Source organism: Amphiura filiformis, chromosome 17, assembly GCF_039555335.1.
Source record: "Amphiura filiformis chromosome 17, Afil_fr2py, whole genome shotgun sequence".
NCBI classification, from domain to species: domain Eukaryota; kingdom Metazoa; phylum Echinodermata; class Ophiuroidea; order Amphilepidida; family Amphiuridae; genus Amphiura; species Amphiura filiformis.
This window is the reverse complement of record NC_092644.1, coordinates 6,153,161-6,171,135: the sequence shown is the minus strand read 5'-3', so window position 1 is coordinate 6,171,135 and position 17,975 is coordinate 6,153,161. Positions and strand designations below refer to the sequence as shown.

General features: G+C 38.4%; 2 protein-coding genes across 2 annotated transcripts in view; both read right to left on the bottom strand.

Moving 5' to 3' along the window:
- Positions 1-4,633, bottom strand: part of LOC140138344 (F-box/LRR-repeat protein 6-like) — a 60,139-nt gene extending 55,506 nt beyond the window's left edge. Inside the window, exons 1-3 of the mRNA XM_072160250.1 lie at positions 4,565-4,633; positions 2,871-3,054; positions 1,448-1,780 (exon numbers count right to left, since the gene is read on the bottom strand). Of these exons, the coding sequence (XP_072016351.1) occupies positions 1,448-1,780; positions 2,871-3,037 (500 nt within the window). The 5' untranslated portion in view covers positions 3,038-3,054; positions 4,565-4,633. The remainder of the gene's footprint in view (positions 1-1,447; positions 1,781-2,870; positions 3,055-4,564) is intronic.
- A 6,871-nt stretch (positions 4,634-11,504) lies between these two features.
- LOC140136864 (thyrotroph embryonic factor-like) lies at positions 11,505-17,225 on the bottom strand. Its single transcript, XM_072158467.1, has 3 exons — positions 16,794-17,225; positions 12,674-13,066; positions 11,505-12,174 (listed from the first exon to the last, which is right to left on the bottom strand). The coding sequence occupies exons 1-3, from the start codon at positions 16,882-16,884 to the stop codon at positions 11,735-11,737; spliced, it is 924 nt and encodes a 307-aa protein (XP_072014568.1). The 5' UTR covers positions 16,885-17,225; the 3' UTR covers positions 11,505-11,734.
- Positions 17,226-17,975: the final 750 nt, after the last annotated feature.

The window sequence follows — 17,975 nt, the reverse complement described above, 5'->3', positions numbered from 1 at the left end:
AGGTATGCTAGGTGAATTCAAATTTGCCATCAAATTGCATCGTTTTATATATCAAATTAAAGCCCTTGAGTAAACTAAGCCAAAACTGAAAACCTTTTTTCATAGCACTTTCCGTAGCAAAGTTACATCTTGTCAAAGATTGACTTTCATCAAAAAGATTCAGCTAGCAAAATTCCCCAAAGCGGCATTTCGGGGTGTTTCTAGATCTTAGTCTCATGGCGATAGCAGCTTTTTTTAATGGAACTGCTATCAAAATCCCTCTAAAATTCCATGTGCGACTTGATTATCACCATAAAAAATCATATATTTGGGTCAAGTGAAGTATAGAAAACATATTTATGTAGGTTTCCTTCACCCACCTATTCTCGAAAAAAATTCAAATTTCTATGTAAATATGCATTGTGTTGGGGCCCGGTCTCGGCGAATTAAGCTGACTAGTAAATGTGTTAACTAAGGTTTGCCTAGGTTACCTACATAATGCAAGTTTTGAGCCCAGTTTTATGAAACCTGGATTTAGAAAACAACATGTGGGGAATTTTTGTTGCGTTTTCCACTCACACCAGGCGCTCAATACTGAATTTCTTCAGCGCCTGGGTGCTTGTTTTTATAGCTCAACCAGGCGCAATAACATCAGAACCATGGGGTAAAAAGCGCCCGAGCGCCCGCTTATCTGGAAGCCTGAACACAAAATATATGGCTGTTTTTAATATTGCACACTGTATACATAACATGGTGTTTTTGGTGTCCTAGTTACATATGAAACCTAGTAGTTTATAATATTACAGATAACATGAAGTTGAGAAAGATCTCTGTTCACTTGTGAAGGTTTGCACGAAACAGTCACCATAGGCAATTTAATAAAAGGCACAAAATTTAATGCCCACATGACCCATGGGCACCGCCATACCAAGACCACCAGTGATCAGTAGATGTGCTACAATGCTAAGAGATAGAAATTTTTCATCAAAATTGCTGAAAATGCATAATGTATAAGGCAACTTAATTACACATTTGGGATTCTACTTTTTTTAGTATGTTTTCAAGAACTTAATTTTTCAAGAACTGAATTTACAATTTTCGGTAAAAACATCGACGGAAACTCTTACAATAATACTACAAAGTTGAAAATAAAAATTACAAATTTGCTAGAAAATTTGGGCATGCATCTCACGTTTCCAATTGAAATACACAGGAAGGCCACCCGCTGTGCCAAAGGTCACTTTTCCAGACATCCTGTCTTGAAGCTGTAATGTCAGCGCCCATCTGGTCACATGGGCATTATATTAAGTGCCTTTATTTAAATACCCTAAGATGACTGCTTAACACATCTCACAACATAAAAAGTCTGCATAATTAAGATGACTCACATGTTCAGGACCGACGACCCTATTAATGCCCCGCTTTGACCCTCTATTCAAAAGAATGACCCATATATGTGCATACTTACCTACAAAGTAAAGGTACACCACCACTACCTTCTATAGCAAAACTGAATATTTTCTCTAATGCTAACAGCGGCAGATTAACACCCCATGATTCGTCTCCATGACTACCATCACTGCCACTACCTACACTCTTTGTTGAGTCCCTTCGCTCCTTTTTGTGTTTTCCTTTGGATGTGTGTCCATCACAATCACTATTTTTAGCCAATTCCCTCTCCATTTTCTTCTTCTTTTTATGTTTTGATTTTAATTTCTTCTCATCACGCTGTCTCTTTTGTCTTTTGCTTCTGGTCTCAGTGGCATTATTCAGTTCATCACTTCTAGTTTTGTCTTCTTTTCTGTAAGCATAAAATTCTCTTGATTAATGGTATGCAATGTATTGTTGGTCGAAGCAGCAGCAAAAAAATGTAGTTCACAGCATCTTGCGAATGGTAGTGAGGTTTAGCAAAAATTGCATTGCTCAATCCATAGCGAGCGTGTAGAAGAATTCAAATATCACAGATATACTTTTGTAGGTCCTGTGGTTCTTAAGTTATGTTGTAAAGAAGGCTGAAACAACAACACTTTTGTAAAACGTACATAACTCATCAACAACAATAAATTAAGCAAGTTTTCAAAGTATATGATTTGTAGAATGATCTTTTGGAAAACACCAAAGTGTTATTTTTCAATAATATATTGATTCAGATAACGAAAATCGTCATTAAAGGCCCATTTTGAAGTCCACAACATCATCCAACCAACCCGATTTATTACAAACCTACCGAGATTTTTATGTCATCTGAAACCTGTGCCTATAAAGTAGAGTACATGTATATATGGCTAATCTTACCAGTAGATATTGTTATCCATGATGGAAATCCCTAATTTGATGTCAATTTTAATTTTGTTCTGTTAACACAAATAAAAGAACATAATTAGCTTCCTGGTTCTAGACCCAAGCAAATTTTTATTCCTCCCGCATTGATAACCAATCAGTCAGGAAGTTAATAAATCAATTCCCTGACACCTATTGACAACCTGGTGCAAAGTGGTAAACATGTTTTATTTTAGTTAAAATTAAATTAATCTACCGAACAAATTTGATCCAAAAATCAAACATAAAAGGTCAATGACCTCTTTGGTCCATGGAATAGAACTGTGAAACTTTCATGCTTTTATCACAGAGTGCACAATTCTTCAGGAGATCATTCTGTTTTACTTCTTACCAGGCTTTGCATTTGAGGAGAGCTAGAGCGATTGCTCCCCATCACTCCCCTCAAATAAAGCCTAGGAGAGCTTTTTATTGCTTGCCTACCTTTAGTGTAACATTAATAACCACATATAATTACAGTACAGTAAAAATGCTCTCCTAGTGCTCTCCTGTAGCACTAAAGGAGAGCGAGTAAAAGCTCCCCTGCAAATTTCAAATAGCAAAGTCTGTCTTACCCAATTTCAGGTTCAACTGTCTCCTCCTCATCGGATACTGTATAATCTGAGTCGCTATCATCATCTGATGGCCACGGATTGGCTACACTAGGCTGGAAGGTAAACATCATTGGTCGTGCTGCTTTAGGTACACCAAGGATACCTCGCACTTTCCTTGGTTTGGACATGGTGGATTGGATTCACCCTGTACAGAAATAAGAAGAATGACAAAAAAATGTGACCTATTGTTGGTAACTTCACTTCGCAATGCATTTCCGGTGCAAAACTGTGCCATGCCGTTTGGACTCCCAGATGAATATTCATTTTAAAACCACAACAATTAAGATAGAAGCACTAAAAATCTTATTGGTTTTTAAAATGCAATTAAGCTCAATCGATAAGGCGTTCAACTATGGTGCGAGAGGTTGCGGGTTTGAACCCTGGCGGTGCCTAGTACGCTCTTGTGGAAAACAATTGAGTTAGCTTGAAATTCCCCTAGACAAGGAACTTACTGCTAATTGTCTCGTTGTAACCCGTACGAAACTCGGGGAGCTGATCCTGGTTGCGAAGGTTATTTGTGGAATGACTATAGGGTGTGCACTCTTGAAGCAGTAAAGTTCCTGATTTGTTGTTAAAGGGTTTATGGAATGATGTGGGGCCATACGGTCTTAGTGGTCAGCGACAACCTGTAAAGTGTGCTGAGGCTTGTGGATCAATGTATATATGGTAAAAGTAGTATAGGTGTACGTTGTGCCTGTGCTTAGCACACTATAAATCACTGCGCTTAAAAAAAAAAATTATTAAAACAAGTAAATCAATTTCAGGCTTGCTTTATTCACTTTTACTTAAATAGTAATTCCATGTTATGTACCGGTACATGATGTTCAGGGGGGTTTAAAGACATTTTGTCACTTTCTTTTGTTGTTGATATAATAAAGATTATCATAAGATTATAAGAACCTTTTTTTTTATTATCAGCATCTATCATTTAATTTAAAGGACAGGGTCAGAAATTGGCAACCAAGTGCAAGTCGCAGAATTTCTGACCCTGAAGGGGAATATTGGAATGTCATATTTCCCTGGGAAAGATCTGACAGCAGGCCAGACCATGAATAGGTTTCTTTTACCTTGAAGGCAAGGATAGTCTTTCAAAATTCAAATATGGGCTAACTTTCCTCTAGGCCGTCCAAGTATCTACTTAGACAATAATAACTGCACACATCTATTTTGAGGTCATTGTGTGAAATCGGAGGGTTTTGTTTTGGGCTGAGGTTTTTTTCGGACGGAGCGGTAGCTCCCGAGGAAAAATACCGAGGCCCAAAACAAAACCCGACAATTTCACACAATGTGACCTCAAAATAGGTGGTGCAAAGTTATTATTGTCATTCATTACCGTTGTGTCTAATATTTTAAACAAATCAAAATGGCATGTTATGTTATTTTATGCCATAAAACGCTGTTAAATATAACCAGTTTTAATCATTGTTGTAACCTACCCTACAAAAAAATCAACCAAGCGAATATAACATTCGTGCCGACAACAAGATGAAGTTGACAGGCTGTCGAATTCGACAACCTCATAAACCGAGTAGGTAAAATTCCTTCTTTAATACCTTCTTTTATCACAGAGTTGATACATATATTACAAAACATTTATAACGAAATTCCGATACCTTCATCAAATCAAATATTATGCTGTAAATATTAGCCCTTACCTCAAGAAAATCCACTAAATTCGGGGATAAATTTACGCTACTCTTGATTTGGGTTTTATACCTATAGCGTAAAACCTTCAAAGAGGTATTATGTACGCGTGATAACTGCAGATTGAAGTACCTACAATATGCGTGTATGATTATAAACGAAGGACATGCAACTACGGCTATATCGGTCGAGATGGTGCCGGCCGCGATATTTTTTTGGTACATCATTTTTGTATATTTCGCTATATTCCGTTCTTTACATAATTTAATCCCGAATTTAATATCAGATATTAATGGAATAAAGCAACATTTACTTTCAAAACTGATGTTTCTAAAATTCAACTGATTTTCCAAAATGAGTTTCAGGCCAGGCAAGGGTTGGCCTTCAGGGTACAGGGTCAACCACCGTAACCCCGGGGAGCATGGGGGTCGTGCGGGGGCAAATGACCCACGGGTAGAACTATGTTCCCTCGGAAAGACCGCCTTTTTGGATTTCGCAGCTCAGAAAGACCCTGTAAATTTGACCAAAATAGCCTGGCTTCGAAAGACCCTTGCTCTGATAATTTCAACTCTAAAAGACCCCTAAATTACTCATTCCTCAACTTTCTCTATTTTTGGGGGGTGGGGTGGGGGCAATTTTTAATCAGAAAGCCCCTTGATTTTGATTGTTCACAGTTCCAAAAGACCCCCCTTTTTATACTTGTGCCCCCTTTAAGTACCGGTACGCTCAAAACAACGCTGTCAGCTCCCACAGACCCACCACCTCAAAATTCCGCCGGGGGGAACATAGGGGGGCCTACCCACCAAAAATTTATATATGCCCCAGGGGTTGTGGTTGACCCGTTACCCCAGGGGGATTCCTCGAATATAAAAGTGTTACCCATGTTCGATAAGGGGCTGTGCAATAATTACCTGTCCCTAGGGGGAAGGGCAGAATTAGGGGCAAAGAACTTTTTTGGCTAGCCGAGGGGAGGTGCAAGTGCTTTTTGTCACACATTCATGGTGCGCCTCTTAAATAAACATACAGGAACACTTTTAAAAAATATGCAAATTTCCCTGCTCACTGCATTCGCAATATATCTAAACCATATTTATTTAGGTTTGCAAATTTGGATCCCATAAATTTGGCATATGCAGAGGAGGGGGTGGGGAAAAGATTTTTTGGCAGGCCGAGGGGGGGGGACAAGCATTTTTTGGCACGCTGTTTGAAGTTTTACCCCGCCTCTTTTTGCACAGCCCCTTAATTATGTGTACTCCTACCCCGCCCCTACCCCATGCCCTTGTTTGATCCACCCCTGATCTAAGACATGTGGCAATTTATACAAGTAATAAATTTAATGTGTGCCCTTTCCCTCATCCCCTTGGATGATTCACCCCTGATCGAAGTGGCACAGTCAATGGCGGCCCCAGGAAATTTTATTTTTTGGGACTTACTTATATTTTTATTTTTTTGGGGGGAAGGGGCATATAGGAGGGAAGTGAATGGGGGAAAACCAACCAATTTTTTGTGCAAAACTGCTGCAAAAAGTTGACATTTTTGGGGTTTTACTGGGGGGCTAAGCGCTAGAAAATATTAGGGGAATGCCCCCTTGCCTCCATTGGGCACGGTGGGGTCTCATTAAAGTTAATGAAATAATTGTGTGCTCCAACTCCATGAACGTGATGAATAGGGGTAAAAATAATTTTGACAAGCCTTATATTTGGCAGGTTGGAAGAGGTCATTAGCTTTGCCACACAGTTTTGGGCAACTTTTCAATAATAAACAAGCACAGTGGACATGGTGGAGAACGAGTAAATTTGTTACTTCCTAGTCTACTGTAGTAGGCCATTTAAAAGGGCATTTCGTGATCCACAGCCGAAATTACAACAGTGGCATATGGAGCAGTGTAATACACATAATCATGCATAACTCGCAAACGCAAAATCGGAATCAACTGAAATTTTTGGGATAAGCTTTTTTCGTGGATATCTACTGAAAAATGTCATAAAAAGAGGATGCTAGAATCACGAAATACTCCTTTAAATTTATCATCCCTCTAATCCACCATGTTAATTCCACCAATCCTGTTCTGATCCAACAGCTACATATATCTATCCATGTTCTCTGGGCAGGGCAGTCACTGGGGATGTGGATGTGTTGTGTTTTATGCATGGAATGGTATGAATTGTTTACAAAAGGAATGCAAAGCAGTCTAGTTACTTCCTCGCTGTGGGTTCCCATAAATTTGGTATGTTTGTGTACCATTTTTGGACCATAATGTACATAAGGACCAGTGATTACACTGACATAATTTCATCAATATAGCTCTTTCACTTCTGTGATGTCAAAAACTTAAATATCACCAGGAGCTTTTTTACCAGGTATGATAAACCAACAGACAATGACACATTAATTTCTATTTTTTAAATATAGTTTATTATTTTGTCATTTATACATGTTTTTTATTTACAGTGTTGTCTTGTGAGAACCCATCACTATTTCTGTCACATTTTTGTTTTCTGCTTTTTCTACCCTTTGAACTCCTTTAGTATAATATAATGTACAGTACTTCTATTTCTGCTTTGGATATATATAGGCCTACATACATTATTTAATTGTTAAAAAACGTTTATAGCATCGACCATGCAATACCATGTTATCTTCAGCAAAATAATTCAGTGGACATACAGTTGATATACAGCACCAAGAAATATGCTGTCTAATGAATGCGTGCTGGTGGTAACATATTCAAAATGTTCGTATCGAACATGGTCCTATTAACAACCTCATCTACACTTTTTAAACATTCGGTGTCAGTTACAAAAGGGATTTTTTTTTCACATTGACCTGAAAAAAAAAACCCAATTAGAGCTAAAAAAGGCTGGATTTTGTAAGCCAAAATGTGTACTCTTTATTATTCTAACTCCATGGAATTTTTTAATTCTTATTTTTGCCTCTCAAATGAAGAGTGGGTGGTACAGAGTAAGGAAAAGTGAAAAAATAAAGTGAAAACATCACTCCATCATTTATTACTGTTACAAATACTGGCCTGTGGAGACTTTCATGATGCAAAACATTTTTGTAATGACTGCACACACCTTTTAAACATATCAAAAAAAGTAACTAACCCCCCTTAAATAATGGCCATTATTCAAAAAGGGACTATTGTATTACAAATCTGTAAAATGCTTTGGAAGCAGAATTTATTTCTGCGCATTTTGACACCTCATTTGATACGATAGCCCTGTAAACAATAAAACACCGGTCAATTAAATGTAGTGAGGTCTAGATTTGAAAGTTGCACTTACATACAAATTTTTACAAGACAAAAACACTCAGATATCATTACACAGATTTCTTTCCATTACACTGAATACAAAATCAATAAAATTTACTGCAACTTTCAAATCTTGGGTTGCATTGATTTAAATGTACGCTGTGACGTCAATATTTAGTCAATTGCAGCAAATGAGGTGTCAAAATGTGCAGAAAGAAATTCTGCTTACAACGCATAATTATGGTCATTATTTAAGGGGGTCAGTTACTTTCTTTGAGATGATTACTTTGTTTGCCTACATTTGTACAATACAACATAATACAATTGATACCTAATTATCAATGGAAGTTTATGTCTGTACTTCAATGGCACATCAGATCCACGCCTCTTAACCAGAAGAAAACTTAAAACACAACAATGTTTGGATTCTTGTTTGAAGATGCCTAATATCACCGTGTGTGCGCAGTAACTGTGACACGATCAAGGGAAATGAGTGGCATGTTACTAATATTGATTTTGAGATATTGGCAAAGAAAGTGTTCAAATTCTTATTTTCAGCGATTGATAAATTGACATAACTTCGCAAAGAAAAGTTGTATCAACATGGGGTTTTCAGTTTCTGAAAGCTCTAAATGTCCTCTTTAGAAACATATGTAAAACTCTTTTTCAACCAGGGTCAACATGTGACTCAGTCCTCTTGATCATGTCACAAATGTGCGTAATAAAATTTATCCAAATTTGCTCAAAAAACATCCACTTGGTCTTGCATCATTCTTGTGCAACACAACTACACAAGCCTTGAAATAAGCAGACTGGAACCAGGAGCAATTTGTTTTTGAACATTGCTCACTGTGATTTTACAAGAACCAGGAGCAATTTCTGAAGAAATAGGAGCAATTTTCAAATAGTAATCCTTTTCTGCATACAATACCAGCACTACTGCATAAGTGCAAACCTGGAACCAGGAGCAAATTATTTTTTAATTGCTCCTGGTTCATGTGAATTTTACAAGGACCAGGAGCAATTGGTGGCTTTACGAGAGCAAATTTGCTCCCCACGCCCGCTTATTCCAAGGCTTGGTGCCACATCTCATAGAATTAGTAAATATTTGTAATTTCCAACACAAATATCTTTATCAACAATTGAATAGTCATAATTTCAACACAACTATCTTTATCAACTCGAACCTGAATAAAATGTAAATTATACATACCAGTCATACCAACAAGATGACATAAACAAAAGCGCAGTATGTACACATACTTCTGTAATTTGTCCCGGGGTGGGGGGGGGGGGCACTCATGTATAAAAGTTGTAAGCATCCGCATGAATTGACTTTCAAAAATGACCCTAAGCGAGGATGTCAAAATTTTGTCAAACTAACCCTAATTTGATGAGGATTTTAATCAAATAAAAACACCCTAAGCAAGGAATTGGTTTGAAATTTGCCCCTAAGCAAGGAGAGACATTATAAAAACACCCAAATGAGGAATTGGCTTGAAATTTGCCATAAACAAGGATAGAATTATTGCATGTGTCGGTATGAGTGTAATTCAGTGATGATGGGCTTTTCGGCTAATCTAGCTTAAAATTCGCTTGGAAACCATTCTTTTGTGCTGAATAACTTAATAAATATGTCACCACTAATGGCTGTTAATTGCATAATTTAAAAAACTACCCTACATGTAAGCGAGCAAAAACACCCATGCAGATCCTCGTTTTGCTTTTCAAAACCACCCTAAATCCTCGTTTTCATTCACACAGATGCTTACAAGTATAATTCTGAGTGCCCCGAATTTGTCCATATGATACAGTTTAACAAAGAAAAACTGATGCAGAATCAGGTCTGATGTACCTAGATATCTTTTAGTCATGAATTGAGATAATTAATTTTACATGCAACTCTTTGTACAACTCACAATAAAAATTACAAGGAATGCAGGGTGCGTGCAGCCACCTCTATTTCAAATTCAAGGACTTTTCAAGGACTTTCAAGTACCCAAAAATTAATATTCAAGTACCTTTGAACGGAACGACCCAGAGATAGGTGTGTGTAAAAAAGTAGAAAAATACCCAGTGGTCTAGTCGCAGCAGCCCAGTGCATACCTGCCAACTTTTGAAAACTAGAAATAGGGACACTTGCGAAGCAGAGTGAGCGTGAGCGCTCACGACCACGGCCGGGGTCCAGGGGCGAGAAGCCCTGGTGGGGGTTGAGGGGACGAAGCCCCCCGCAGCCAAAGTCAGAGGGTAAAAAGAACATTTCAAAGCTCCTGGCTTGTTCTACACTTTTAATAAAAAGTGCTTCCTTCTTCCAGAAAACATGCTTTAAAGTTTCGAGTTTCCTATACTTTTATGCACAAGAGACACTCTTAAAAAATGTTTTTGTCTTTATTACATGACCAATATGGCTTACGTTGATATATGTGAAGCAGAAAAATAAAACAATAATTAACCATTTGTACTTGCATCCACTGCCTCCTCCCCCACCCCCACCAACTGGCTTTTGGTTAAAATTTCAGGACGACAAACATTTTAGCAGATTTAGCACCCCAAAAGAGACCATTTTTGACATAAAAACCTGTTTTGGAAAAAAAAAAAAAATGCTTCCTTCATCCTAGAAAAGCGGTTTTAAATATTCACTTTCCTATACTTTTGTACATGAGAGACATTCTTCAAAGTGTTTTCTTGGCCTAATAATATGGCCTACATGATTGAAATTGATATATGTAATGCAAAACCGACACAATCATATAACATGCTGGTCCGATAATGGACTAAAATTCATCAATTTTCGGCATGAAAAGGTGTTCTCAATAAGATAAAAATTTGACCACATGCATGCTAAATGGGTACCTTTATCTAGTCGAGTCATCCAGTCAGGGTTCTAAGGAATTTTCATTTTAAAATTGGAAATAATGAGTCCAAAAAGAGTTAATGTGTATAGCCTACAAAATGAAAAATATATAGGCCTACAAGACAGTTTATTTCCAAACTTCTTTTCTTATTTATTTGTAATATATTTTTTTATTGTTTCAGCACATTTTTTCTTTAAGGACTTTCCATAAATTTCAAGGACTTTTCAACAAAATTCCAGGACTTTCAAGGCCTTGAAAAGGCATTTTGATTTTCAAGTACTTTCAAGCACTTTTTTGGCTTTTCAAGGTTCTGCACGCACCCTGGAATAGGCACTATGTACATGTATAAACCAAGTCATGATAAAGGATAATTAATAATTGTATTTGTACATTGTGACTGTACAATAGTAACATTAATAACATCTATAGGATCCATGTCTTCTATGTAAGCTACAAATGTACTACATGTACATATGATACATTAACCCCATGAGAACTACCTGCCGATTGGCCAAAAAGAAGTTTCCTTTATCAATTGGACCAATCAGCAACATTGTTAGAATAATTTCACCACACAAAAAAATTGGGGTGAATTATTTGCAAAGCACCATTCTGATTGGTGATTAAAGAGAAAATATCATGTAATTGACCAATCAGAGGCAATTTTACATCAGCAGGTAGTGCTCAGGGGGTTTATAAACACAATCCCAGAAGTTTTAACTCTTCTTTTTCCCCAGCCAGTGGCATGATTCCATCTTGAAAAGTGGGTTGGTATGGGTGCTATAATTTTTTGAGAAAAATGCAAAAATAGGCACAAAATTGGCCAGGGTGTACAAAAATGTAGTACCCCTTAAAACCTAAAGCAAAAGGGTTGTTTCCTTGAACCATTTATAAAAACATTCTCACGGGAGGCTAATTAGGGGAGGGACGTTCATTAGGTTGAATGACGTAGATAAAGTCCTTGATAAACCCATCAACTTTTGTATAGAAAATTACCATTGTTTGAAATATTCCACACAAGTTATGATCTTCCTGGATGGATAAAATGTATTTTCTGTAGGCGTGGAAGGCTATAATAACGGTTGTTTTTCAATGGCTTCTTTCAGTTCCCTTTCTAGTCTCTGCACAACTGACTTCAAACTCATATTTTCTTTCTTCAAATCTACAACTTCACCTTTCAATGCCCCATTTAGCTTTTCTAAGTACGCTGCACGCAACACAATTTGATTTTCTTTGATCCTCCGCGCATCGCGAGATCGTTTTGCTGCGACGTTGTTCTTGCGTCTGCGCTCCCAGTACTTGCCGTCTTTCTGTTCTTCAGGTACAAATACTTTTTTGGATTTTTTGATCATTGGTTGTGGTTTGAGTTCCTCGTCAGTGAATTGTTTAGTTATTGGGTCGTACGTATCTTCACCGGGGATGGTAGCTAGAGCAACGACTGTGTGCGACAGTGCAAAGTCCACATTAACATTGACAGGACTGGGCTCTCGTGGTGGGATTGGCAGGTTATCTGAAAACAAAAACAAAGAGGTATACATTTTTGTAACATCAGCAACTTCAAAACAAAGAGGTATACATTTTTGTAACATCAGCAACTTCAAAACAAATATAGCCATTTCAAACACAATTATTTCATATTGCACTCATCTACTAATACCAGGTGCAGATAGGTCAAACTATTCTTTTTCTGAATCGTTAAGACCAGAGGAATACTTTGAAAATTTCAACCCTGTTGTAAGAAATTTGACCCCTGTTAACTCCTAGGGACACTTTGTGAGTTTTTAAAATAGCTTTATCGTTTTCTACACATTTTGTTTGATTTACAGTCATCGATTAAGTTGATTTCTGAGGGTGCACCATAGCCCCTCCTAAGCCTCCTTAGCATCATCAAATGTTATCATCATTATCTTCATCACCACTATCATCATCATCATTACTATCATCATCATTAAGTGTTATCACCATCATTATCAACATCATCATCATTGGCATCATCTTAGTATATTTACCTGTAACTGTAGCTGTTCCCGATATTTTCTCCAGAGTCTCCAGAGACATAGAAATCACTTCTTGCGGAGATATCGTCTCCACAAGAACCGCCGGCTCATCTGCTTTCCCACCATCAGCTATTGCATCGTTGATGGTCTTGTCTTTCTCTGTGTTTGTAGTGGTGGAATTATTATCAAGTATTCCAGACTCGGTTAGGAATTCATCGATATCCATGAATTCGAACTTGAGATCCTTGCCATCATAGAGCATGGTATCGTCCCATAATTTGGGGCCAAGAAATGCCGACATTGGGTTGACAGTGGCAAATGGATCATAATCCAATTCAAGTTCTTTTTCTTTTTCTTTTTGTTTGTCACTGTCTTTAATGTCATCTCCTCCATTGCTGGGTTTATCTGTGAATTAAAAGAACAATATTTTTAGAGAACATCAGGCTCTGAAATGGTTAACATCATGTCTGTGCAGGGCAGTGACACAGGGCGGGGATTTACCTTTTTGGGGGCCCTGGGCCACGCCATAATTTGGAGGCCCCCCCCCCAATGCACCGTGAGGAAGGCATGTGCACTCAAGTGGCAAAATGTTTAGATTTTACTAGGACAATTTTAGCCCAAATTGAAGCTGAATTTTGCTATATATAATAGGCTAGTACACTATTTAGACCCAAAACTAGTGTTTTTTCGGCTAAAATGGAAGATGCACACTGCACAGTGCAATTTTGGGGGCCCCAAAAATTTGGGGGCCCATCTGGCGCAGGTGTGGGTAAAAAGTACAATTAATTATTTTGTTTACATCTACATGTACCAGTGAGGGAATGTGTCTCTCACATCCTCAAGCAATGTTTGCCATCAGTACTTGCATGAGCCCTGCTTTTTTCCAGACAGGTAATTGGTCCAGTAGTGGGGTCAAATGGTCATTTCCTTTTCCCAAATTTGAGCTTTCCCAGTCAGTCAGAATTTCTCAGAAAAAACAAAATTACAGGAAAGTTATTACTATTGAGGGGGGGGGGGGTGTGGCCAAATTGTCTTGTATCCGCCAACATCACTAGGCCAATATCATGAATATGAGGGGGGTAGATTTTTTGGTAGGCATCACATGATTACAGAATTTCAGGTTTTAAATCTGGCATGTGTAAAGGAGGGGGGCAAAGATTTTTTGACATCTTGAAAGACAGAGCGGAGGTTAAGATTTCTTGGCATCTTAAAAGGGGAGGCCAATATTTTTTTACCATATCAAAAGAAGGGGAAAGCGATTTTTGGCAGACCATTTTGTGAATTCACTACCTACAAAATGTAGGGATACACATAGTTAAGGTGGCTGTGTACTCTCAGACATGCATGTAGCAAAAGTGCAATAACTTTGTAATTATTCGCGCAAGACATATAAAAGTATACATTTTTATGAAGGCAAGACATCAATTAATCTTAATATAAATACAGATTTGGGGTAAAAACAACAATTCTGAAGAAAATCACAAAAAAGTGAGTTTTTGGCAATATTTGTTAGGTACATCATAACAAAAAAACACTCTTTCCAAAATATTTCATTTTGTTTTAAGCTCAATCTTGAGGCTCCATTCCAAAAACGTTTTTTTTATTTTTTTGATATTGGCTTTATTTTTTGAGATATTGACCATATAAGGCATCAAATTGAACTTTTTAAAATTCACAAACGCTTATTTGCACAAAGTGATGCCTAAAATCGGAAATAGACCAAAATATAAAAATGAGAAAACCGTTTCTTGAGTCGATCATGCTTTTTACAATGATCATATTTGCTTACCTATAGATGCTGTATTTATTGAGTTATCGTGTACCTAAATCGTCATTTTACCGAGAAAATGAACATTGAAATAATGGCCGTTGAAGTTTAAAGTGGTCACATTTTGCACTTGGATCGGAGCTCACATGAGAATGCGGCATTTCTTGTTTTTCTACCTTACATGACATGAACATCGGGTAAATACACGGCCCCTTGAGAAGTTTGAGCGAAATCCATTCATAACTTGATATTTAAATCGGGGGAAAGAACTTGAAAAAACACACATTTTATCAGCTAAAACGGAGCCATTTGACCACTAGGTTTTTGTGAAATCAGTGCTTCCGTGGTGTTTCCATATTGATGCGCCGCGCATGCAGATAAGCGTCAGCGTATGCGTAAAGCGTATTTGGCGTTAACAAATTGCGCGATACGCAACGCGATGCGTTGTTATGCTGCGATGTACCCTGGCTGGTACAACAAAGATTTTCTTTCTTTTTCAATTTCAAACACGAGTGGAATAGTGAAATAAAATCCTTAAAATATTGCAGTTGGAGTTTACAAATCTGGATTTTCATTCCTTGTATTTATAAAAACATAACAAAATATAAACATATCAAAAAAACTCAATTTCGCGAAAGAAACAATGTCTATAGTACACAGCCGCGTTAAGACCTATACCGTTTTTCTTTTTGAAATTCTTGAGACTTAGTTGTAGGCTAGTGTCAGTACTGGTACATGTAGTGTCAGTAGGCCTACTGCGTGTCAATAAGGAAAATGTCATCACTATACCGATAAACGACACATGTCCAATTTGCCTGTTCATTGCCAATTTGAAGTAGGGTAGGCCTACCGTATATATTGGGCTGTGCAATAAATTTCCAAACGTGGTGCCAAAAAATGCTTGCCCCACCCACTGACCTGCCAAAAATGCTTGCCCCTGAGCCCCGGCCTGCCAAAATTGCTTGCCCCCCAGCCTGCAAAAAATATTTGCCCCCTCCCCTTGCACATGCCCAATGTTTTGGATCCCAATTTGCAATGTCTTGAAATATTGCAAGCGCAGCGAGCAGGAAAATTTGCATACTTAAGAGTTTCCGTGACTATTTTCCCAAGCCTTTTGGAGCAGTTTTTGTTTGTTAACAATCCCTGCATTGTGACCCAAGAATGTGTGCCAAAGTTGCCAAACTTTTCCCCCAATCCCCCTTACCTCCAACCTCCCTGTGTGGCCCCCATCCCCCGGTCCAGTTGCAGCATTAATAGAATCACCCCGAGAATCGCCAGTCTCTCAGCCTCCAGGCCCCGGCTCTCTGCATGCCAAAAATTGCTTCCCCCTACCACCCTCCCCCCCCTTCAGCTGGCAAAAAATTGCTTCCCCCGCGGTGCACAGGCTCACAATTAATTATTATTGCACAGGCCTAACCGGTATGGATCTAAACATGCACTATTACTAGGGGCTGTGCAAACTGGGGAGGGTAAAATTGGGGAGGCAAGAAATTTTTGGCCAGCCAAAAGGGGGGAAGCAATTTTTGGCAAGCCAAGAGGAGGGACAAGCAATTTTTGGCACACATTCATGGGGCACCTTTTAAATAAAACGCTTTAAAAAGGCTTAGGAAATCAGTACGAATATGCTGAAATATGCAAATTTTCCTGCTCGTTGCACTCGCAATAAGCCCTAAGGTTTCAAAATTGTGATCCCAAAAATTTGGCATACACGTGCATTAAGGGGGCAGAGATTTTTTGGCAGGGTACAAGCGATTTTTGGCGGCCGTTTGGAAATTTTACCCCCGGTCATAATTATAGCACAGCCCCTTACCAAACCGCCAATTGCCCCGAAATGGCGACAGGGGGCCTGATGAAAAATTTTCCTGGAAAAATTAAGTTTATATGCTTTTCTAATGAGGTTGACCCATAATTTTCATGTAAAAAAGGGGGGCCTGAATAAAATTTTTTTTGCATCAGGCCCCCCTTACAAGTGTTTGTGAACGGTCCCTAAGTGATTTGGATAATTTCAGCACGTAAAAAGACTATTTCTGGGTTTTTTTCAGGCGATTTTCAACCAGAAAGTCAAGAAAGGCCCTTCATTTAGACTGTTCGCAGCTCCAAAAGACCCCCTTTTACATGTTCGCAGCTCCAAAAGAGCCACCACCTCAAAATTCCAGGGGCACCACTAAAAATTTACAATTGGCAATAAAATAAAAGCTCCTATAGAATGTAGGCTTGATCGAGAAATCTATCTACTATCCACGACGACACGATAGTTAATGTCGGTTGTTCATACGAAAGTTAGAAATTTTCGAAAATATGTAGGCTAGTCTAATAATAAAAATGTCCCCCGGGGAAATGTCCCGAAAAATGTGCAGTGCCTACCTTGTTTTTTCTCATCGACCTTGGGCAGCAAAGCGAATGGGTCCTGTAGAAGTGACTTCAATGTAATTCCCTGAATAGCTTCTGTTTCCATCTTCAACTCAAGACGATGAATAAATGAATATAATAAAGTCAAGTTTATGAAAATATATCTGACTGGATGGACGTGGACCTGGATTCGATGACCGCAGGAAACGTTGCTAGTTGCTGGCTGATATGTGGGGCGCGCAGTAGATCATGTTCTCTCTGTCTAATGGATATTCATAGGCTTGTGACGGATTAACTACAATGTATTGAGTTTGCTCACGCGGCAGTACACGTTTTTGATGGTCACCGGCGGTCTCGTCCAGTTTTGTTGGTCAATGGTGTCCACTATGGACAGAGAGTATTAATTGAGTGTTGTGTTGACAATATTGATGTTATAAGTAGTCTTACAACAAGACTGTCATTTTTGAGGGTACCGCTGCATTTTACACATACGAGAGTGTTACCCCAAAGACTTAGAATAAATCTAATTGAACCTCCCACCCATGCAACAATAGTAAAAGATTTGGCTCAAGACTAACCCGTACAGCTAAATTTAGAGGATTTATTGCTCCGTTGAGTCCCACACATTCTGGATTTTACCAGTTGCTTTCTAGTGATATTAATGTTTCGTAAGCGTCTTAGACCTGCAACAAGCCTTGCAATATCACTTGGCTGCAGCAATAAGCTGTCACAATCAACGCGAAATATGAATATAAATTGGCAACTCTAGTTCGCAAAAGTGCACGGTGCACGTGTCCAAAGGTGTGTTTGGTTTCGTGTCCTTTTCAGGCTCTGTGTCCTTTCTGTCCTTTTGTGTCCTTTCTTCACAGGAAAACAAGAATTCCTTTTAAAAGATAAGGTGCATGGACAATTTTTTTTTGGGGGGGGGGGGGGAGAATTTTGAGACCAAAAATAAGGGGGTTATAATTTTTTAACACCCAAAATACTTTTATAGACCGGGGTTATAGGAGGCTGGTGACTCTAGATTTTTGCACGCTGCGCCGTATTTGACTTCACAATCAAAATGTGTGCATTATCTTTAATTATATAGGCCTAATGCAAAAATTATGATCAAAAGTTTGCCGCGCACTTTCTCACTCCACACGCCTTCTTCGCACTATGATCAAAATTTTGCCGTGCACTTTCTTTGCTCTATTA

Bases quoted from the DNA above. Each gene is read 5' to 3' on its own strand.
- LOC140136864 (XM_072158467.1), bottom strand. From the start codon at position 16,884: ATGGAAACAGAAGCTATTCAGGGAATTACATTGAAGTCACTTCTACAG. The intron at 13,067-16,793 runs GTAGGCACTGCA...TTTAATTCACAG, and splicing joins GGTCGATGAGAAAAAACAAG to ATAAACCCAGCAATGGAGGA. The intron at 12,175-12,673 runs GTAAATATACTA...TTTTGTTTTCAG, and splicing joins GGGAACAGCTACAGTTACAG to ATAACCTGCCAATCCCACCA.